This window comes from Euprymna scolopes, chromosome 5 (genome assembly GCF_053919585.1).
Source record: "Euprymna scolopes isolate OS-2025 chromosome 5, ASM5391958v1, whole genome shotgun sequence".
Classification (NCBI taxonomy): domain Eukaryota; kingdom Metazoa; phylum Mollusca; class Cephalopoda; order Sepiida; family Sepiolidae; genus Euprymna; species Euprymna scolopes.
This window is the reverse complement of record NC_136486.1, coordinates 113591560-113616490: the sequence shown is the minus strand read 5'-3', so window position 1 is coordinate 113616490 and position 24931 is coordinate 113591560. Positions and strand designations below refer to the sequence as shown.

Genomic DNA, 24931 nt, shown 5'->3' with positions numbered 1-24931 from the left:
CAAATTGAGAAATTGTACCCATATTATGCCTTCTAAAAACCTTTCAAAATACTCCAAAGAAACTTTAATTTGAGAAATATGTATTAATTGATGGTTAATACCTACTGGTAAAATTTTACAAAAATTAGATATTCAAATCTTCATAAAGGACACACACACAAATATTAAATACAGCCCACATTACAACATCTTATGCCTAGCAGCTATTTTTTGATATTCATAATGGAGATAATCGGTTGAGGGGTCAATTTTGCACAGACAAATATATAAAAATACCAAACATCATGAAAATAGAGATAAAGAATTTTATCAGTAACAATAAAATATGTTAATTTAAATACACAATCTCTTCGAATTTGATTACCTGGGTATGTATTATTTTAAAAGTACATGAAATCTTTTGAGTCTGAACCGTTTGTCTTGAATGTGTGTGTACTTATGATTAAATCAGGGCACGCAGATGACTCTGCCCCAATGCAGTTACAGGTCAATCTACATTCAGTTTTAATGAATGCAGTCATTTGTTACTTTATCATTTACTAGCGAGGGTACCCGGCGTTGCCCAGGTGTTTGGAGGTGTGTGTGCTGTTAAAAAAAAAAAAAAAAAAAAAAAAAAAACCTTGGGGGGGATCGAACCCGAAGCCTTGAGGCGAAGTTTGAAAATAAAATCGGCCAGCCAGAATGAGTTACTGAAAGATGTTTGAATTTATTTAAATAAGAACCAAATTGACAAGTGCGCGCACGGAAGTCGTAGAGCGTTACGACGACGATGGCATCAATGACCAGGTTTGTTTGTTATAAGCGAAGTAAAAAAAGAAAACAACGGTAAAACTTAAGGGTGAGGGGTCAAAACATCGAAAAAAAAAAAACACAAAAAAAACTAATGTAAGGCAAACGAATGATGAAAACAGAAAAACGAACACGTGAAAAATGGCTTAAATAAGCCTGTTTCGATATTAAAATTTTTAAAAAATTGGTGGGTACCCAGGTGTTTTTGGGTGTGTGGATAAGCGAAGTAACCAAAAAAGAAAAAGAAAAAAAAAAAAAACAGAAAAAAAAAAAAAACAGAAAAACGAATGTTACGTGAAAAATGGCTTAAATAACACTGGTTCAATATTTAAATTTAAAAAAAAAAAAAAAAATCTCACACCACGATTCAAACCCAAAACGTTTAGATAATGAACCAATGCGCTAATCAACTGAGCTAACACAACTATTTATAATTTAGTCAGTTTTTCAACTATTTAAAGTAAATCAGGCCATGACGTCATCTGGCGCATGCGTAGAACCGGTCATCGTCACGAGAGGACCAGTTTTGTTGACCCCCCATCCCCGTCGAAAATTTTCGATTTCGGGGTAAAAAAAAATTAACGTTTTTGGCCAATTTTTCAATATTTTTTGTGCGAAGGATGGAGCTTCAATATGATACAGAGTTTGTGAATTTTTGCTGTGTCTGTTGAAAGTTTTTAGCAGACACACAAACATACACACATACATTTTCGCTTTTATATATATATATATATAGATGATGTCATAAAGGTCCTCTTACTGATGTAACCTGTTTTAGCGAATATCATCCAGTGTGCACAGAACAAAACACAAACAGTATCCACAAAAATTTACTAGTATATACAGATTTTTTTTTTTTTTTTTTTAAATTCAATTTTCATCCCAAACAAGGCATAGTGCCACTTTGAAGTAGGGGGCTACTTGCAGGGACGTTATGAAGGGAGATGAGCAGCAAGATGTCTGTTCACATTACACTTGAACTTCTGCATGTCAGTACAGTTGGGAAAGCAGAATCCCGGAAGGGAGTTTTAAAGTCTAGCAGTTCTGAGGAAGAAACTATTGGAGTAGATTAGCAATATCAAAATTAGCTGAATAGAAATACATTTTCTTTCTCTGATAAATGTAGTAAAGAAATAAAATAGATATATTAATGGCTAAAAGTAAATACATAAATTAACAGTATATTGTACCTATTTACTATGCTTCCCCACGGGACAGAGTTAGACACCAGGGTCGTTTTTTTAACGTGGAGAAAAGGTACAAAAATAAAAAATTGTCTCAGTCATGAGGACTGCTCCTCCACCGAAAAAGAACAAGAAATTGAAGTGCAGCATCTGAAGAACAGATACTACACTTTGATTTTGCTCTTGGCCAAAAGGCCAAGTTCTAAACTTTAAAATAAAAACTCTACAGTAAGCACAGTGAAACTTGAAAACAAAGGGGTATCAAATCTCTAGACGACTCGGAAGGCAATAAAATTAAAATTTTAAAGGGGGTGGGTGATGTTAAAGGTAGGGGTTTGGATAGGGATTCAGCAATTTTTGCAGAATATGGAGTTGGATATCAGTTTTTTTGTTTTTTGTTTTTTGCTAGACTTCTCATTTGAGGCTGTAATTCCTAGTGCTAAAAGTCAGCTTTTATTGTGTTTTTTTTTGGTAAAACTAAATGGAGACCATATTTTTCTCCACCCAATTCCCCACCTCTGATTTTTTTTTGGGGGGGGATCTTATCCATTTTGTATAGGATATCTCTAATTGCTCATTCCAGTATTTTCAACCAAAAACAAATATTTGAAACTTCAGGACAGTTTTAGAAAGTTTACAAGTGACATTAGCAAAAACTGGGTTTCAATTAATCAGTAAGGTAGCACGTTCAGATTGTGGGATGCTTATTTGATGCTCCAACACAATGAGTCTACTGAACATTAGGCTAGCAGTGACAATTGGATTATAGGCATAGAATATGAAATAGAGATTTAGAAAACTGATCTTACTACGATACATTTGTAAATGGATGAAAGACAGAAAAAAAAGGATTGAGAAGCAACAAAGAAACAAAGAATGAAGAAAAACAGTGTGAAAAAGAACTACAATAGGACATTAAGGGTGTACACAAATAATAGATACCCTTATCATTAATAATGAAAACTGCTGTCAGAGATGATGATGAACTCAGGCAAGATATTTATTTTTCTCATGTTAATGAATTGGACAATATTTGTTTAATAGTGGAAAGTATAATCCTAATATTTTGCATAAATTTCATGTTGATTAGACTTAAATGATGAACTATGATATATTTTTATATATATATATATACAAGAAAAAAAAAATGATAACATAAAATATTGATATTTTTAACTTCATGCTCCTTTGTATAGTCCCAAATGCTGGCTTTCAGTAAAGGAAGCAGGAACTTCAAACACATATCAATTCATTTTCTGGGCTATCGATACGATTGTCATCGATAGTTCAGTATTAGAATGCTGAAGAAGCGTACAAGAATATAAATATCTTTCGAAACTGAAACTTAAAAGGTCTGAGAGAATCCAGGTGTTTACGCAGCACGAGTGAAATGAGAGCTGCTTCTCTATGCACAAAAGTGGACAAAAACGCTTGTGCTGCAACAAAAACCATTAAAAAGAACTGAGAAAAATAAAATAAAAGGTAGTTAAATATTTGTTTGTTTGTTTACTCTCTCTCTCTCTCTCTCTCTCATGACTGACTAATGACACTCCTCCTCTGGTCAGACCGGATGAGCCCATGACAACCTGCATTCACATTAGAATGTGAAATCAGCCAAAGATAATGCAGCATTGGCACAATGACGGTAGAGCAGAAAAGGTACATAAAATAAGCATCTAAAAAACACTTATGTGATCTGCAGATTTCTCTTGAATTTAGATACCTAATCTATTGCTGATTGGAAAAAAAAGGTTACCACAAAAACTCACAAGAGAATGACTTCTGAATGATGGAAGTTCCTATTTACTTCCCTCCCCATGAGAATAGAGCTAGATACAAGGTTATTTTTTTTTTTTTTAAAGTGATTAAGACTGCCAAACTGAATATCAAGAACATATCCTGAACTGGTATAAACAATATCTTCTCAAACTGTGCCGTTTCAAAGAAGTGACATAGGAGATAGCTGTTATGTTAGAGCATGTAAAACAGGAAGGCAGCCATGACAATATTTTCTACCTACTTAAAGAAACAGAAGACTTCATTGACATTGCACATCTCTGCTCTGTCGTTATTTTCATAGGTGTTCAACTGAACTTCTATCTATGGTCCCCACCCCACCCATAAAACATTTGCAACAAACACTCATCTGACTACTGCAAATGTCAACAGTGGGGATGGGGCATTAAAAAAGTGAATTTTTGTGATCATTCAAGTGAACTAAAAATAAACGATCATTATGATGATGTCAGTAGTTCACGGTTTTAATTTACATAAATTTCATCATGATAGAATTATACCAATTTGTTCAATACTAGATGGATTTGTTTGAAAAATGTAATATTTCTATATATACCTATGTACTATTATACAAAAGAAACTATGTACAAATTTGTTCCCTGTGGACTCAGAAACGGCTGGACCATTTTTTTTCAAATTTCACACAAAGGTACTTTAAGTGTCTCGGAGTGTTCTACACAAGTTTTAGTATCGAAGATTGATAATCAAAAAATCCAATTAAAGGAAATTCGGATTTGACCAAAATTTACATTTATACAGCCTAACATCACAAGTGCATTGGATAAGTTTTATTACTACACAAGCAGAAGGGCCCATCATATAAAATCAACAGTAGGTTCTTTGATAAGATTAGCACATTCAAAATGAATATTTCTCTTTAGGTCACAATTGAACCATGATACTGGACTTTTGCATTTTAAACTTTAATTCAAGCCATTACAAATAATTTTATAAAACAGTAGGTTCTCTACAGTGCAATGAAAACTATGCTGCATTATGGACTAAGTTATTGACGAAAGGTATGTGAAGTTTCCTTCTGGTGCACTGCAGAGGGTCTCCAACTAAAGCATGTAATCAGTAGATTTGATTGATTAATGGGTAATTGCCCGATTTTGATGACAATAAATGTATGGTATCGGTCATTCGTTGATTCTCATTCAATTTCAGGCAACATCAGATCTCCCTGCTAGTTTTTCATAGAGTGGATATTCTAGTAAATTTGATAGCATGTTCTCTATCCTGCAGAAATAATAAAATGGTCAAATATACTTAGGTTCTTTTTTTAAAATTGTGAGAAGTTTTAAGGGTTATGTGTATCTTTGTTTTGTTTTTTTTTTGTTTTTTTTGTAGAGATCAATCAAAACAAAACAATAGAAAAATGGCAATTTCATTAAGTTTCAAGGTTTCTTAAGAAGTCACTCTTGAAAAGATAATTGTGTACTTTTAAACATTGAAATTGCATAAAATATGCCTGTAGCATATGGGTGTGTGTCTATACATTAGTTTGCAGCAGCTGATCTACTAGAAAAATATTTGTAATCAGCAGATTAGTTGGGATGCTTGAATTTTGAATCATAGGTTTTAGGTCATATAAAGTTCCCAAAATCTCAAGACAATCAGGTTGTTTTAACAGGTTGTGAAAAAAGGATACTTAAGCTATCTTTGAAAATATGATTTGACAATAGATATTCAAAATTTCAGCTTCTAAAAGAAATTCTGAGACACATCGAAGGGTCGGATGCTTACTGCACAAATCATTAACGAGCTCACCACCACAAAGAAAGACAGACAGACAGACAGACAGAGAGAGGGGGGGGGCAGAGAGAGAGAGAGACGGAGAGAGAGAGAGAGAGACGCCGAGAGGGTCAGAGAGAGAGACGCAGAGAGGGTCAGAGAGAGAGAGACAGAGACGCAGAGAGAGAGAGACGCCGAAAGGGTCAGAGAGAGAGACGCAGAGAGAGAGAGAGAGACGCCGAGAGGGTCAGAGAGAGAGACGCAGAGAGGGGCAGAGAGAGAGAGACAGAGACGCAGAGAGAGAGAGACGCCGAAAGGGTCAGAGAGAGAGACGCAGAGAGAGAGAGAGAGAGACGCCGAGAGGGTCAGAGAGAGAGACGCAGAGAGGGGCAGAGAGAGAGACGCCGAGAGGGGCAGAGAGAGAGACGCCGAGAGGGGCAGAGAGAGAGACGCCGAGAGGGGCAGAGAGAGAGACGCCGAGAGGGGCAGAGAGAGAGACGCCGAGAGGGGCAGAGAGAGAGACGCCGAGAGGGGCAGAGAGAGAGACGCCGAGAGGGGCAGAGAGAGAGACGCCGAGAGGGGCAGAGAGAGAGACGCCGAGAGGGGCACAGAGAGAGAGAGAGAGAGACGCCGAGAGAGAGAGAGAGAGACGCCGAGAGAGAGAGAGAGAGACGCCGAGAGAGAGAGAGAGAGAGACGCCGAGAGAGAGAGAGAGAGACGCCGAGAGAGAGAGAGAGAGACGCCGAGAGGGGCAGAGTGAGAGACGCAGAGAGAGAGACGCCGAGAGACGCAGAAGGAAAGAGATACAGAGAGAGAGAGAGACGCCGAGAGAGGGGCAGAGAGAGAGACGCCGAGAGAGAGAGAGAGAGACGCCGAGAGAGAGAGAGAGAGACGCCGAGAGAGAGAGAGAGAGACGCCGAGAGAGAGAGAGAGAGACGCCGAGAGAGAGAGAGAGAGACGCCGAGAGAGAGAGAGAGAGAGAGACGCCGAGAGAGAGAGAGAGAGACGCCGAGAGAGAGAGAGAGAGACGCCGAGAGAGAGAGACGCCGAGAGAGAGAGAGAGAGACGCCGAGAGAGAGAGAGAGACGCCGAGAGAGAGAGAGAGAGACGCCGAGAGAGAGAGAGAGAGACGCCGAGAGAGAGAGAGAGAGACGCCGAGAGAGAGAGAGAGAGACGCCGAGAGAGAGAGAGAGAGACGCCGAGAGAGAGAGAGAGAGACGCCGAGAGAGAGAGAGAGAGACGCCGAGAGAGAGAGAGAGAGACGCCGAGAGAGAGAGAGAGAGACGCCGAGAGAGGGACGCAGAGAGAGAGACGCCGAGAGAGGGACGCAGAGAGAGAGACGCCGAGAGAGGGACGCCGAGAGAGGGACGCCGAGAGAGGGACGCCGAGAGAGGGACGCCGAGAGAGGGACGCAGAGAGAGGGACGCAGAGAGAGGGACGCCGAGAGAGGGACGCAGAGAGAGGGACGCCGAGAGAGGGACGCCGAGAGAGGGACGCCGAGAGAGGGACGCCGAGAGAGGGGCAGAGAGAGAGACGCCGAGAGAGGGACGCCGAGAGAGGGGCAGAGAGAGAGACGCCGAGTGAGAGGCAGAGAGAGAGACGCCGAGAGAGAGAGAGAGAGAGACGCCGAGAGAGAGAGAGAGAGAGAGACGCCGAGAGAGAGAGAGAGAGAGACGCCGAGAGAGAGAGAGAGACGCCGAGAGAGAGAGAGAGAGAGAGACGCCGAGAGAGAGAGAGAGAGAGAGACGCCGAGAGAGAGAGAGAGAGAGAGACGCCGAGAGAGAGAGAGAGAGAGAGAGACGCCGAGAGAGAGAGAGAGAGAGAGAGACGCCGAGAGAGAGAGAGAGAGAGAGACGCCGAGAGAGAGAGAGAGAGAGAGACGCCGAGAGAGAGAGAGAGAGAGAGAGAGACGCCGAGAGAGAGAGAGAGAGAGAGAGACGCCGAGAGAGAGAGAGAGAGAGACGCCGAGAGAGAGAGAGAGAGAGACGCCGAGAGAGAGAGAGAGAGAGACGCCGAGAGAGAGAGAGAGAGAGACGCCGAGAGAGAGAGAGACGCCGAGAGAGAGAGAGAGAGAGACGCCGAGAGAGAGAGAGAGAGAGAGACGCCGAGAGGGGCAGAGAGAGAGAGAGACGCCGAGAGGGGCAGAGAGAGAGAGAGACGCCGAGAGGGGCAGAGTGAGAGACGCAGAGAGAGAGATGCCGAGAGACGCAGAAGGAAAGAGATACAGAGAGAGAGAGAGACGCCGAGAGAGAGAGAAAGAGACGCCGAGAGAGAGAGAGAGAGACGCCGAGAGAGAGAGAGAGAGAGACGCCGAGAGAGAGAGAGAAAGAGACGCCGAGAGAGAGAGAGAGAGAGACGCCGAGAGAGGGACGCACAGAGAGAGACGCCGAGAGAGGGACGCACAGAGAGAGACGCCGAGAGAGGGACGCACAGAGAGAGACGCACAGAGAGAGACGCCGAGAGAGGGACGCACAGAGAGAGACGCCGAGAGAGGGACGCACAGAGAGAGACGCCGAGAGAGGGACGCACAGAGAGAGACGCCGAGAGAGGGACGCACAGAGAGAGACGCCGAGAGAGAGAGAGAGAGACGCCGAGAGAGAGAGAGAGAGACGCCGAGAGAGAGAGAGAGAGACGCCGAGAGAGAGAGAGAGAGACGCCGAGAGAGAGAGAGAGAGACGCCGAGAGAGGGACGCAGAGAGAGAGACGCCGAGAGAGGGACGCAGAGAGAGAGACGCCGAGAGAGGGACGCAGAGAGAGAGACGCCGAGAGAGGGACGCAGAGAGAGAGACGCCGAGAGAGGGACGCAGAGAGAGGGACGCCGAGAGAGGGACGCAGAGAGAGGGACGCCGAGAGAGGGACGCAGAGAGAGGGACGCAGAGAGAGGGACGCCGAGAGAGGGACGCAGAGAGAGGGACGCCGAGAGAGGGGCAGAGAGAGAGACGCCGAGAGAGGGACGCAGAGAGAGAGAGACGCCGAGAGAGGGACGCAGAGAGAGAGAGACGCCGAGAGAGGGACGCAGAGAGAGAGAGACGCCGAGAGAGGGACGCAGAGAGAGAGAGACGCCGAGAGAGGGACGCAGAGAGAGAGAGACGCCGAGAGAGGGACGCAGAGAGAGAGAGAGACGCCGAGAGAGGGACGCAGAGAGAGAGAGAGACGCCGAGAGAGGGACGCCGAGAGAGAGAGAGACGCCGAGAGAGGGACGCAGAGAGAGAGAGAGACGCCGAGAGAGGGACGCAGAGAGAGAGAGAGACGCCGAGAGAGGGACGCAGAGAGAGAGAGAGACGACGAGAAAGGGACGCAGAGAGAGAGAGACGCCGAGAGAGGGACGCAGAGAGAGAGAGACGCCGAGAGAGGGAAGCAGAGAGAGAGAGACGCCGAGAGAGGGACGCAGAGAGAGAGAGACGCCGAGAGGGTAAGAGAGAGAGAGAGACGCAGAGAGGGTAAGAGAGAGAGAGAGACGCAGAGAGGGTAAGAGAGAGAGAGAGACGCAGAGAGGGTAAGAGAGAGAGAGAGACGCAGAGAGGGTAAGAGAGAGAGAGAGACGCAGAGAGGGTAAGAGAGAGAGAGAGACGCAGAGAGGGTAAGAGAGAGAGAGAGACGCAGAGAGGGTAAGAGAGAGAGAGAGACGCAGAGAGGGTAAGAGAGAGAGAGAGACGCAGAGAGGGTAAGAGAGAGAGAGAGACGCAGAGAGGGTAAGAGAGAGAGAGACGCAGAGAGGGTAAGAGAGAGAGAGACGCAGAGAGGGTAAGAGAGAGAGACGCAGAGAGGGTAAGAGAGAGAGACGCAGAGAGGGTAAGAGAGAGAGACGCAGAGAGGGTAAGAGAGAGAGACGCAGAGAGGGTAAGAGAGAGAGACGCAGAGAGGGTAAGAGAGAGAGACGCAGAGAGGGTAAGAGAGAGAGACGCAGAGAGGGTAAGAGAGAGAGACGCAGAGAGGGTAAGAGAGAGAGACGCAGAGAGGGTAAGAGAGAGAGACGCAGAGAGGGTAAGAGAGAGAGACGCAGAGAGGGTAAGAGAGAGAGACGCAGAGAGGGTAAGAGAGAGAGACGCAGAGAGGGTAAGAGAGAGAGACGCAGAGAGGGTAAGAGAGAGAGACGTAGAGAGAGGAAAAGAGAGACGTAGAGAGAGGAAAAGAGAGACGTAGAGAGAGGAAAAGAGAGACGTAGAGAGAGGAAAAGAGAGACGTAGAGAGGGGAAGAGAGAGAGAGACGTAGAGAGGGGAAGAGAGAGGCAGAGAGAGTGGCAGAGAGAGACAGAAGGAAGAAAAAAATCAGAAGAAAAAAAATCAGAAGAAAAAAATCAGAAGAAAAAAAAATGAAAATAAAAAAATAAGGTTTGTCTACCTACCTAAAATTATTAGCACTATTAAAATAATATTGAGCAACAAAATTGGATGACAAAGAAATTTCATCAGTAAATCCTATATATTTTCCCTTCCCATTTTACATATATCATATTACTCATTATCTGCATAAGGATGAAAGTTATACTTAAAATATAAATTATTTTTTTTTAATAAAAGAAAAGGAAATCTTTCATAAGTAAAAAAAAAAAAAAAAAATTAGGCTACGTTGGAGTACTTCGAAGTCCTTGATAGGAATTCCAATTTGCTCGAGTTGAACTATTATGTCTATGGTGCCAGGCCATAAGGAGAGGTTCTTTCATACAATGACACCAAGTATATGGCCTCTGAATATGAAGCAGATACTAGAACTGCAGACACAGGGAGTGGCCCATAATGGTGATAATGGTGTAGATCCTCCTACTGCTGCTTGGTATCGTGTACCCATTAATACAAGTAGTCTTTGGTTATCATGCTTGAATCTTTGCAAATGAAAAGTCTCAAACATGCCGACCTTTTCTTCTCTTTCTTTGTCAATTAAAAGCAATCATATACAACCATATTAAATATTAAGAATATGCAATTAAAGAACAAAATATATTCTTCATAATGTTTAATTAAAAAGAAAAAATACCAGCTGGGATAAACGCCGCAAGGGAAGTTCATAATATACCTCAAAAGAATAAAATATATACTGATATGCTGAGGAACTCACATAACTGAAGTTATGGGTTCTAAAAAGTTAATTTTATGTAATGTCTCATTACAGTATCTTAAAATGATAAAAATTTGAATTTGTTCAAAATTCTGTAGATCCACAAACTTTTTTTTTTTTTTTTTTTTACATTGAGGTCACCACTTATCAAGGCCCGGAAGCCACTCGGAGATAAGGGTTATTGTGTGTACAGCAATCAATGAGATAGTATTGTACTAATCATTAGTATTGGATATTTGATGGGGTGTCTTAAGAGAGCGGTTTGTCAGGAATTTGTTTATGTTCGACTTGAAGAGATCCAAGTTGTAGTCAGGTGGGAAACAGGTAAACGGAAGAGAGTTCCACAGTGGTGCACTTCTAAGAAAGAAGCTCTGCTCATGGAATCTATCTTTTGATTTAGGCACAGATAAAAAGTGGAGAAAATTAATAACAGTAGTTTCAGCTAGACGGCTGTTTTTCATGAAAGATTAGCGAGGGGAACCAGAGATTGGAGCTCAGACGAGCACTTGCCATGGAAATAACAATAAAATAAAGGCTCGCAACATCTCTTCTGTGGGAGAGAGGCTGCAGGGAAGAGAAAAGGCATCCCCACTAAGCCACAAAGTCTATTTTGTACTCTGTCAAGGCAGGATAGGCTGCTTTTAGCAGCTCCTGCACAGATGTGGCAGCAGTATTCCATCCTTGGCTTTCATGCAGATAGAGAATTGCATCAGTAGTGAGATATCTTCTGGAGCGGTAGAAGGATGCCACCATTTCCCCAGCATCCTTGGCAACAGACCTGATAGACGTGTTCCATTTTAGATCAGGAGTAAAGGTCAGACCCAGAAGCTTGTCAAAACATGGAGCCTCTCCAAGACGAGAGCCATCCATTTCAATTGATGCCAGATGGGGATCAGAGCGTTGATGATGTAAAGATAGAAGCTTGGTTTTGGATGCATTAAAAGTAACTAGCTACCTCCCCCCCCTACTGTCCTACATGCTCAAGATCAGAGGAGAGAGAATCAGAGAGAACTTTGATTTTGCCTTTGATGTGTTGCCATAGATGTCAACGAATGATTAAAGTATATGTTTTGGGAGATCATTGATGTAGATCAGGAAGAGAGTTGGGCTCAGGATGGACCCCTGAGGGACTCCAGCATTAATACTGTGGGCCTCCGATTTCTGCCCATCAACTACTACTCTTCTGAACCTATCGGGGAGAAATGATTTAATAATTGAGAAAACATTTCCAGTGATACTGTAGCTGGAAATCTTGTGAAGTAGGCCCTTATGCCATACTTTATCGAAGGCCTTCGATATGTCAAGAGCAATTGCCCCGGAAAAGAAGCCTTTGTAAAGAGATTCTATCCTATGAGATATAACCGTTAGCACATCTGCTATAGATCTTGCAGAGCGGAAACCCATATTGCATGTCACGAAGAAGGTTGTTTCTGCTGAGGTGGTTGACTACTTTATTTAATATGGATTCCAACAACTTACTCATGACACACAGGAGACTTATTGGTCTATACAGAGAGGGAGATGACATTTCGCCTTAATTATTAAATGCAGAGTATACTGAGGAGGTTTTCCAGGGTATTGGAAAGCACTTCTCTAAGGCAATGCTTAAACAGTTTTGTAAGTATGGGGGCAAGTTCTTGGAGCTTTTTCAGCACTATAATTGGAATGCCATTAGGGCCAGTTGCTTTACTGGAATCAAGGTTCTTGATTACCTTAGCGACATCATGCATAGGTATTTGTATGTTGCATAGCGTGTTGTCTGTTATAGGAGGAAATACGGGGAGTTGATGGCCTTCGTCGCTTAGGGTAGAGTTAGCTGCAAAGCTCTTGGCAAATAGTCTGACCTTGACTGATGCTGAGGAGATGACCTCAGGTCCATGCTTGTGTTCAGGATCCTGTTTGTTATTTGCCAAAACTGGTGGGAACCAATCCGCTGATCAGCTACTTTGGATTTAACGGACTGAGCATATAGCTTTCTTGCATTTTTTATTACTCTTTTACAGTGGTTGCTGGCAGTCCTGAAAGCAGCTTTAGTATCACTACATCTATTAGATTGGTAGTTATGGAAAAAGTGATTTCTGTGCGTGATGGCAGCAGCACATTTTGGAGAGAACCATGGCTGGCTATTAGGTTTTTGTTGGAATTTTTTGGATGGTATGAATCTGTCTATGCCTACAATTAACCATTCAGTCAGGTCTGATACTATAGAGGACACATCCTTTTTAAACATGGAATGCAGAGATAGATCAGTTATGAATGTACGGAAGCTATGCTAGTCAGCCATAGAGTATCGATATACAGTACGGTGAAGAGGTACGTCTGAAGACTTACTACATTTCATTTTTATCTTAACTGATACAATAGAGTGGTTGGAGGATCCCAGAGGAGATAGAACGGAACATGAACATAGTTCAGGGGAAGTTGTGAGAAAAAGGTCTAGAAGGCTTGCATACCGACCGGTAGTATCGGGCACACGGGTGGGTTCGTGAATAATCTGAGTGAGGCAATGGAAAAATCATGACAGAACCTCCCCTCGGCATCGGTCTTATTTGAGTGGGTCAGCCATTCCACATTATGGACATTGAAGTCACCACAAATGTGAATGTTAGCCGAAGGATGAGCAGACAGTATGTGGTCAATTTTCTCAGATATATTCTTAAAGATAGTAACCCAACTGTTGTGGGGGCGATAGAGGGCAAATATAAATGCAATGGTGTAAGCTAGTGCAACCTGGAAGCACATATAAGGCAAATTAGGGTCTTCTCTGGAGATATCTCTACCACACGGGAAGCTATCTTTAATGTAGGTGCATATTCCATGCCCATGGCCATCTTGGGAGTCAGATTTAGATGTTAAGTTAGAGTATCCTTTTATTATGAACTCATCTAGGGAAGTGGTCGGCCCTCTGCCAGTTTCACTTACTGTTTATGACTTGCATGCAGTTTAATTAGGGAGTCTGAGATTTTTTGAAGGCATCAAAGTTAGAATACTAAGAATCAGTTTTGTTTTTTTTAGATTAAAAATGTCAATGTACAGTTTGAATGTTGGAAGACTAATGAGCTGATGTCAGATATTTTGGTATCTGAAGTCCAAATTCCTTTGAATGCTGTACACGCTACAACACTAGTTTAAATTGTATTAAAATTTGAGGTAAACAATTTTGGCAACAGATTTATAAGAAAAAAATTAGCCGTATATAAAAAATTTTAAACATGCCTAACACGGATTCTAGTTTGTAAATCTCATAAGAATCTGCCTGATGATTTTGAAATTTATTTCAAATACATATTGAAGACCCCTTCCCTCATACTGCGTTTAGTCCTCACCCAGACTCATGGCCTCACTGCACAGGAATGAGACCCTCCTTATCTATCAAATTTCAAGTTTCTAGATCTAGTAGCTAACAGACACATCTTTGGATCAATAATATCCCAGCTATAAATATCAAGGTTGTTTATTGATATGTAAAAATGGAATTGGGGCATCTTAAATTATACAATTTTATACCAAAGTTAATAAAAAAAGGCACTATTTCATCCTATGTGAACTTTTCACAAAATAACTGACACATAAGGAAAATTATTGTTTGTACTCCGAAGGAAGAGATATTTAAAAATATCAGCTTTTAACCAGACTATTACGATATAAGCCTTCATTTATAAAAATCAAACTTATTATATTTACAGATAGTGAAAATATCAAAGATTTATGTTTATTAATAAATCAACAAATAGGTGTGTATATATATATATATATATATATATATATATATATATATATGCGCACACACATTTGTACATGTTCCTAAAACTGGAGCAATACTGAATATGTAAAAGAAAAAATGCATATAATGGGAGGCAACTCTTCAAGGCTATGGGGAGCTACTTTATATCAGTAATACAGTTATCGTTAAAAATAAAAATATTACGACAAATTGATAAGCAATAAATTAGCACAATTTTAGGCAACCTCTTCTTAGCGTAATGGTGGTTGTGGGGTTGAATCCTGTTATAGACATCCAAGCTGAAACATGCCCATTGAAACATACCCATGATTAACATACACACACATTTTTTTTAATAATCTCTCCTACACTGTAGCCTAGTCTAATGAGGATACCAGTGTTGAATATAAAATATAGATTCGTATAAGTGCACTTACATCTGTAAATGAATAATAAAGTAAAATAGATTTGGTGTGTGTGTTGGGAGAATATACAGGTAGCAGGAAAAAGAATAAAACGAAAACAAGTCTGAAAAGGAATGGGTAAATAAGATTATAAAAGGACAATTTGTATTATTCAAACTATGTTGTCATCTTGGATGTTATTCTCAACACCCACACCGTCTTTCTTTTACTTAATTCCTTTATAGATGTAATGGCACTTATATAAATCTATATTTTATATTTGACACTGGTATCCTCATTAAGCTAGAATCTAGGAGAGATTGTGAAAACGTGTGTATGCGTGTGTGTTAAATCTCCAACCCCATGCAGATGCATCTTGTCAAACTCAGGAACCCATAGCGCAACAGATAAAGCGCTTAGCTTAAAATACCAGTTTTCTATCGTTTCAACGTTCAATCCTCAGTACAAGCGATACTAAGAATATAATTAAATCTTCTCCAGACGTTTATCCAGTCATGGCTTACAGTACAAGATAAATCTACCCCAATGGATTAAATAAAGGCTCAGTTTGAAATTCTCTTCGGATTTCCAGAGTTGGGCAAGACGCACCTTAAGGTCAAAAGTTACATTAGCGAAAACATTGTGAGAATAACATCAAACCAATACAAGTTAATAATCCTTATCTCAAAAACATCAAAACACATAAGACAGGTAAATAATTACCATGGTTTGCTATTAGAATGGAGTTCAAGAGTGCTGACGGGATGTACAAGATTATAGGTTAAGTCTGATTTTCATAAATGAATGCTTGCCATCCCAATAACTTACATAAAAGTAAACATACACATACTTAAGCAGAAAAATCAGGAAGTTCTAGAATGAAAGTCAATGATTTCTTAATGGGTTGAAAGTTTCTAAGTATTCAGGATCTACTTAACCTCCAAATTGATGCCTGCTGGATATCGCTCTATCCAACCAAAGCATAAATTTGTCTTTAAAAAATAAAAATTGAGAGGGAGGGGGCATGAAAAAGAGGTAAAAAATAATGTTGTTGTTACTTATCTTTCATAGACTGAATTTCACAATTTGTTACAATTCATCGTTTTGTATTGAAGAAAATATTTCTCATCACAGCATTTTTATTCAAATCAAAAATATAGCATCTGTTCTTTATATTACGTTGCAAGGTTTTCTCTATTCTTATTTCTATGGGAAGCGCTCGACTGAGCTCAAATCACTTGTTGGTAACTTTCTACACCTCATAAAACCTTCACAGCTAAACTGATTTTTCAATCAATATAGCAAAGACTTTTTCTGTATACTCAAAGACAAACAGAACGTCCATGAACAAAGTCTCCAAGAACTTCCTACCTGTGGAACACGTTACCATGAAACTGCTTTACTATAGAGTACAACAATGCCATCTTCAAGTACAATGTCAATGAATATCTGTTGAGAGTCCTCTGAAGAAATCAAACTAGTCATTTCGACCATCGTTCACAACCCTTTCAGAGTACTATTTCTTCATCACCCAATTAACAATCTTAACCCTTATTCTTGAGAGGCTTCTGGCCTTGGAAAGTTGTGAATTATTAGTATTACAATTTTAAAAACATTTTAAATAAGTTTGGAGTGGTAGTTTTTTTTTAATCGATTTTTCATCTTTTCATTAGAAAATAATTCTTTCTTAAATATTATCAGTGTTTTAAAACTAGTAATTTCTTTATAAAAAAAATTTTAAAAAAATTAAAAAACAGCAAAAGAGTCTCTTCATTACAACAGAGTACCAAAAGCTAGAACTGTGCATTATGTGTTTGAGAGAAATGTATGCGTGTCTCGTAGGATCATGTAAAAATATAATTTAATAAAAAAGCAAAAAAAATTTAATTCAAAGTTCAACATTTTTTGTTTTGTTTTTTAAAGAAAAGAATTTAAAGGCACTATTTAAGCTCACCATATTAATGAGTAGCCCTTTTTATTATGATGGAACTATATATCTTTAGAGATACACTAGGTGTGTCAGAAACTAATCTTACGAATGCGTGAAATATATTGAATAATTCGACCCCGTCTTTCCAAGCTTATAACTACTCGAAAAATGTAATTCAACCCCTATTTTTTTTCCAATTAAAGGCGCAAGGACCAAGGTTTCATTTTAAAAAAATAAAAATAAATAAAAATCGTGTTTTTTTTTTTTTTTTTAAAAGGTTTTAAACTTCGGACTTTACAGGTAAATTTCTAAAAAACACTTTTTTCGTTTTAAATTTGAATATATTATTTATTGATCTTTTATCTTCAATTTGTGATACATAAAACTTTGGTGAGTAAATTAATTATTTACTTTTTAATAGACATTTCAAAATGGGGTGGGGGGCGTGAATTTAAAAAAAAAAGTTTGTCTAAAATATTATATTCAGTTTATTGGAAAGAGCATAAAATTTCACATTGACCCTGAAAATAGAATCAATAGAAAAATTCTGATAGATTTTTAAAGTTTAAAATTTTAAAAATACTTTGCTCGTAAAATTCAATTGATTTCATTACTGTTTTTTAAAAAATAAAAAAAATAATATTTCTATTAATTTTTATACAACTTTAATAGTTTATTTTGGAAGTATAATCCATAAAGAAAATTAATAACCCACTTTTAAAAGAGAAATTACGAGTTTTTTTTAATATTTTATTCGCAGTTTCGTGTTAGGGGTGTCAAAAAATTCCCCCCAAATTCTGATACACCTAGAGATACACAATATCATGCATACTAAATTTGAAAATCACCAACAAACAAAAAAAAAATAAATTTCTTAACAACCTAACTTGAAGTAGGAAAACTAAAAACTATACATAAAAGGAAAAGATTACATTTTGTTAACATCTAAATTATATTGAAATGACTCCAAAAATAAAGTTAAAAATCTGTGTGAATTTCATTATTTTTACCGGTTTTGAACTTTAAACTACATTGAACAATTGAAGTTGTGATTCTGCGTGATTTTTTTGCATGTTATTTACGCTGGTTTGAGGATTCATTTTCATTTACTGCAAGATGACATTACATTTGTAAGGATGCTTTACTTGGTAGACGTTTGCATTTTTAGTTATACATTGAAAATTAGCACAAGAAACGGCAAATTTTATCATTTCCAACACACTTTGAATGGTCATAATTTATTGACTAATTGAGCTACGAAAATAAATTGACATCTTTACACTTAGCTTTAAAAAGGTGTAATATAGACACCGCCAAAAATGGTTGAAAAATTAAGTTGTTTTTTAAAACGAAATTACATTTATTAAAATCCATTATTTCTGAGTAACTTATTTTTCCAGAAAGATAAAACCCTGAATTTTATCATATAGAAAGCAGAATAATGTAAAACTTTTTCTACTATTTTTAATTAAATTTTAAATGTTAAATTTTCCCCAAAAGTTAATTGACATTTTTTGTCTTGCACAAAAAATGTATATAAATAGTTATTTTGAAAGAATTAATTTGTTTATTTGTTGTCTAAGATTTAGGGTGATTTTCTATGAGAATATGCAAAATATTATAAGTACCTGGATTTAAAATAATTCCACTTATTCATATAGGCAACCAGTTACTTCGCGTCGATTTGATTACAATGTTTACATTTGTACTTGATAAAAAGCAAACTACCGAAGGCAAAAAAAAAAAAAAAAAAGAACTTAATTTTCAGTGACGAAAATTTCAATGTATTATTAACGCTGAGGCTGGCCAGTACCAGATGGGTGACCATTTGTACGAGTTTGGTTTTTAATGTGTATGGGGGCCAGATTCCCCAAATTAGGCAATTTAAAGCAGAATAAAAATTATTTCAGCGCGTTTGATCCACCATAGTCGAAAGGTGGCAAACATTTTCAAACGGGATCAAAAAAAAATATTTTTAACACAAAGGGCACAATATTTATCGATTTTTTTTTTTTTTTGTTTGTATTAATTCTTCAAAGCATGCCCTTTTTAATAATGGTCATGCATTATTCGGCTTGCTAAAAAAAATTGTTAATTTATTTATCAAAGATTTTAAAATGGCTTTTTTCTTATAAATATTTTTTTAAAAATTTTGTTTTGCTTAACTAACTTTTGCTTAATATACTTAACATATTCACCGAATTTCACACTTCAAAACTCAAAAGTGGGATAATCGAAGTTCTGATATTCAGACATCAAAATAAGGTATGCAAACCAGTTTTTTTTTTTTTTTTTTTTTTTTTTAAATCTATAATCCTGTCCCTTACAACAACACAATATGTTTTGTTCAGTTTCAGATGATTATATTAAGCATATTTGGAACGCCCTTAAAACAGGGGGGGGGGGAAGCAAAATATATATATATATATATATATATATATATATATATATATATATATATATATATTGTTTATGAAAAATAAGTACACTGTTATAAAGTTCATTCTTCTCTTAATAATCGCTGAAAATTTCGTATTGATTTGATAATTACCTGATTTTTGGTAGATTTTTAAAAAGACGGTCCATCAAAAAGGTCAGCTTGAAATGTTTTGAAGCTACATATGAAACACGTATATCAAATCCGTTGCCAAGGCCGCTGGAAAAATGGTGGGATCTTTCTATCGATCCAGTAGATATCTCACTGCTGATGCTATTCTCTACCTATATAAGAGCCAGGTACGTCCAAGGATGGAATACTGTTGCCACATCTGGGCAGGAGCTGCTAGAAAGGACTTGTCCTGCCTTGATAGAGTTCAAAATAGACTTCGTAGCCTCGTAGGAGATGTCCTTTTCTCCTCCTTGCAACCTCTATCTCACAGAAGAGATGTTGCGAGTTTGTCTCTGATGTATCGTTATTTTCATGGAAAGTGTTCAACTGAGCTTCAATCTTTGGTCCCCCCTCGCCAAACTTTCACAAGAAACACTCGTCTAGCTGTAAACACTATCAATAATTTCCCCCACTCTTTATCTGTGCCTAAACCTAAACGTAGATTCCATGAACAAAGCTTCTTTCTTAGAACTGCACGCCTGTGGAATTGTCTTCCGTTTTCCTGCTTTCCGGCTGACTACAATATGGTTGTGTTCAAGTCTAAAGTAAATAAGTTCTTGATGAGCCGTTCCATATGAGTTATTAAATTTACCAAATTTTCATTACTAATGATTACTATATTGACCAATTTCTACTGTACACTCTTTAACCCTTATCCTTGAGTGGCCTCTGGGCCTTGATAATGTGGTGATTCCTTTGTAAAAAAAAAAAAAAAAAAAAAAAAAAACTCATTTAGTAGCCAGTGCTCAGCTGACTCATCAGTTGAGCTAAAACTAAATAGAAACCAGAAGCTAAAAAGTATATAAATAGGCTGGGATTTTCTTTCCCACTTAGATGGGCAATTCCATTCTGATTGGTTCTAATCTATGAATGGACATTCTACTATCATAAATACCGTTTCATTCCAGCTAGGGTGTGTCCGTCAATACTGATAAGGGCCATTTTTTTTTAATACAACTTGAAGAAAAAAAAGATAATTCAAAAATGTCTGAGAGACTACATTTTGTTGATTTTCTTAAATTTGTGTACATTGTTTGAATAATCATAATATATATATATATATATATATACTAGACTACTCGTGACCCGTTGGGTCAGTATGTTATATTAGCTATGGAATTCATGTAGGAGCGTGACACTGGTGATGTAAAGAAAATAGTTTGTTTTTTTTTTGTTTTTTTTTTACATAACAAAAACATTTCTATGAAAGTATATTAAAATGAAAAATCACGGACGAATCACTCAAACATGAAAAATAAAATCCTCCCTATTCATGTAAAGTTACCTATTTTTCCGAATAATCGCTCAAAAATCGAAAATTAAACATGATTTTCCTACGAATCGAACGCTGACGAAAGTCATTTAGCAGCAAAAACGCACATGAACCTACCGATGAGAAATATAAGATTGACAACCCCATATTGGAATCCTTCAACCAAGTTATAGGAACTTAAAATCTAAAAAAAAAAAAATAAATAAAATAAAACCTGAAACAAAAAAATAAAACCTAAATAAATAAAATAAAACTAATATTGAAACAGATTAGTAAATGTGTCAACAAATTCACCGTTCTCACAACTATTTTGTATCTAGAAATGTAAACAAAAAATAAAAAAAGGAAGGAAAAGGAGCAGATAGAGTAGTAGTAGTCCTGGCTTTACTACAATTGTTCTTATGTTTGTCAATGGGTTAAAGTTGTTTAGCTGTAAGAAAATAGCGACAGTATAGTTGTAATAAAGAATAGTTGCAAAACACCCCCACTCTTCCCATGTTAAATAATAATTTTGAAATAATAACGTTAATATTTCAGTGCGCAGGTCAAAATCTGCAAAAGAAGCGATTTGTGTTTATTTTTTTACGTTGTTAAGGGTTAATGTTTATGCGCGCATGCGCAACCAGATGTCGTAAACCGGAAAGTGGGTTACATCACTCGTTACAAAATCATTTGAGTTTATTTATTTTTATATATATATATATATATATATATATATATATATATATATATAATAGCAAAAGTACCCGTCGTTGACTGGGTTCAAAAACAGCCTACAGAAAATGGACTGATTTATGAAAGTATGATAGGTTATGAAAAGGAAGAATTGTAAAGAGATAGATTCGAATTTGGGGGTATCAAAACCAAAGCAAAATATGATGAAAGTAAAAATAAAATAAATGTTACCGTGACATAGACTGACATAAATTCGGCGGGGTTTTAACAGTATTTTGACTGGGTTTTTATTTATAACTCCTTTTCCCAAACTCACCGTCTCCAATATATCAGTAAACACTATGTTTTTCAAGCTGAATAACCATGTTACATTAAATATAAACACTAAAAACATATCTAGTTGGGTAGAAAAGCAACTAACCTTGCCTTTGATAACATTTATTTGTTCTATATTTGTTTTGTGACAACTTTTTCGAATCTATGTGTACAGTAAAACAAACCTGAAAAGTCTTTAAAGTTTGTGCCTATTTTCATTCTATGGAGGCCAGGCATGAACGCAGACTGCACAATTTTATATACCACCCCTATTTAAGTTAAAACATACTTATCAAAGTATTATGTACATCTATATCAAAAACACTTGTAAACGTTTTGTTTTGTTTTGTTTTTTTTAATTTTTAAATTTTTTTTATTTCCATACTTTGTGAACCAGGCGCGAACGCAGACCCCACAATTTTAATGAGTCATCATTATGCCAGATCAAACATACCCATTCCTGTGTCTCGATACATCTATCATTATATGTGATCAGTTTTCTATAATAGTCAACCATATAGCAGCCTATTCATGACCAGACACACACAGACGTTCAGCTTTATATTATTAGATATATAATGAATGAGTCGCTTCTTATTTTTGGGGGACATTTTTATTTATTATTATTAAATGTTACATGCATAGAAGGTATACCCATGGACATGAATGTTTCTAGCTCTCAGCCGTCATCAGTATATAATATATATATATATATTACTAGCAGTTCCGCCCGGCTTTGCCCAGGCCCTATGTACTGTTAATAAGGTTATGTGCATATGTATATATTAAAAAGGGTGAATATGTAAAGTAATGCCTTTCTGTATAATAGTCTTCTTTAACTACCATAGAGAAAAGACCGACAGATATTTTCACTTTTATAGATATATAGATTGGATGCAATATATAGTAATAATTTAAAAAGTATAAAAAAAAGATAAAAAAAAAAAAAAAGACTCATGCGCCACCACCGAGAATCGAAACCAAAACGTTCAGCTCACGATTTAGTTTGCCTTTGCCATAAATGACTGGGCTATGAAAACATGTTTACTGCAAGGCTAAAAATTAAAACATGAATTAATGGAATTAATAGCTACTATTATGCATTCGTAATGCTGGCGTTTGACCTTCACCTGGCAAATTTCATTTTTTTTTAATTTTTTTTCTTTTAATTTTCACTTTTTCACCGATTTTTCCAGGCGTAAACTCAAATATAAAGTTTTGCATGGATTCAAATATCTTATATATGAAGTTTCATGTCTAAAAACTCCAGGAGGAGTTCGGTAGGCAAAATTTGTTCAACAAAAATATATATGTATACATAAATATATATGGAAAAAATTTGGTGTTTACTATAAACTTTTTTACGCAAATATTATGCAAGTAGAAATCATATAGAATATCGGCATCAACTAATTACATGTGATAGTTAACTAAAGATGATTATTCCATTAGAAAACCGAAGCAACCAATAAGGAATTAATTATAATGAATTGTTTAAAAGAATATGCAAATCAGCTAGATCTTTTGCTAGTGAATGCAATTCCAAAACCCATAAGAAAATTGTATTTTCTTTTTAAATAAGTAAAAAAGAGGGTTTTTAATATGAATATCAATACACACAAAAGAAAAACGAATTTATAGGAGTGTATATATGTGTGTGTGTGTGTGTGTGTGTGTGTGTGTGTGTGTGTGTGTGTGTCCAAAAAGTCACTGAAGGGTTGAAAATCTTGGTTATTGTACCATTAATGATTATTTTTTCTCTACTTAAGATATTTTACAGATAATATTTTGGAAATTAATTATGGATAAGTATATCATTGAACAACGTACGCAAGTTGTGAAATTGTTTGACCAAAATCAGGGTAAAGTTCAATGACTTTTTGGACACCCTGTGTGTGCGTGTTTGTGTATATATACATAAATTCTAGATTTGACCAAAATACCCTGGAAATGTAAATCTTTTGAGGAAGAGCTCTCTGGAGAATTTACCAAATCCACCAACAGTGAAAAATGTTCTAAATCTTATAAGTTTTTTTGTTTTTTGTTTGTTTTTTTCAATTGTTCCTTTTGCATAACTTCCGCTTTTTGCTTTTTCTTCCACTGACTTAACATCCCTTTTCCCACCATTAAATGTTTTTCTCAGCAGACAATTATGTAAATTTATATTTTATAGCGATACTATGCAGTTCTGTATGTAACCAATTGCCATTGAAACAGCGAAATCACGTAACTGTTGCTTCAAATAGTCAGGCTTGATGGGCCTTCATGAGGGACGTACTGGCAAGGATGGATGGAGCCGGTCCAGCCCATTCTAAGTGCATGCAGTTTTGAGTACAAGTAAGCACATCTATACTACCATTATTATCACTGCTGGATTAGTATTAGACGTGGCTATAGTTCAGAAGAGATGGAGAAAGATTTCATTGTTTAAGCCATATGTAACTATAAAAAGTTTGCATTTTCAATAAATCAATGTAGGCGGTAATATAAAATTTTGGATGGTAGCAATATATTAAACTCCAACGTAACCATATAAAAATCTTCATTTTTATGTATACTTACAATTGTTTTCAAGTTGGAACACAAATTCAAATGTATAAACTAAAATAAGAATTATTCAAATAAGATTTTCTTGCTGAGCCATATGATAAAAAAAAAATATTAATATGACTTGATTATTTGTGTTAAAATTATTTCAGGGGGAAACGGGATAAACCCAGCTGTGACATTGTCATACTGAATAATTTAAAACATCAAAATGTTGTATTGATTCCAGTTATTAAACTGATCAGATGAGAAGACAGAAAATTCTCACAATAAAAATAAATTCCAGTATTTAGGCTTTCACACACAAGTGTTAAAAAAAAAAAAAAAAAAAAAGGGGGGGTTAATAACAAGAAAATGTGAAATTCAATTGAATCATCTAAGAAAGCCACGATAAATTTACAATATTATATAGAAAATAGTTATCAGGTGTTTTACTAGTAACTAGTTTTATTTCTCTGAGTTCACTGAGAGTATTCTTATTTCCATTTCCCTCCCTTCCACTTTAATTTTTTTTTTTACTATTATTTTTATAACTATACTGTTTGTCTTCTTAACCAAAATATTTTCTCTTTAAATACAGTTTATTACGGTATTGTTATTAATTTATTAATATAACCATATTGTTATAAAACTTACTAATTTTGTTATGGTAATGTTTTAATCTCTATATAATTATTAGATGTAAATATCTTCACAACTTTCAGATATTAGCATATGAAAATTTGCTAAGAATCTCCAAGTCAAAAATATGCTTCCAAATTCTTTTCAAATTTTGGAAAATTTGAACTATTTCAACTATTAAGAATTAAAATGACTTGTTTAAAAAAATTGCAAATTCATTCTGATGGATTTAATTTTATATTAACTAAACAATTTAAATACTTAGAAAATTGGT

The 24931-nt window shown here is 37.0% G+C and overlaps 2 protein-coding genes across 25 annotated transcripts in view; one reads left to right on the top strand and one right to left on the bottom strand.

Annotated features, from left to right (window-relative positions):
- LOC145276958 (casein kinase I-like) overlaps nt 1–24931 on the bottom strand; it is a 464141-nt gene that overhangs the window by 260145 nt on the left and 179065 nt on the right. The window lies entirely within an intron of this gene.
- LOC145277063 (uncharacterized) overlaps nt 7344–24931 on the top strand; it is a gene marked incomplete at its 5' end in the record, with an annotated part of 18942 nt that continues 1354 nt past the window's right edge. The window contains 2 exons of the mRNA XM_080128726.1: nt 7344–7673; nt 9234–9296. Of these exons, the coding sequence (XP_079984852.1) occupies nt 7344–7673; nt 9234–9296 (393 nt within the window). The remainder of the gene's footprint in view (nt 7674–9233; nt 9297–24931) is intronic.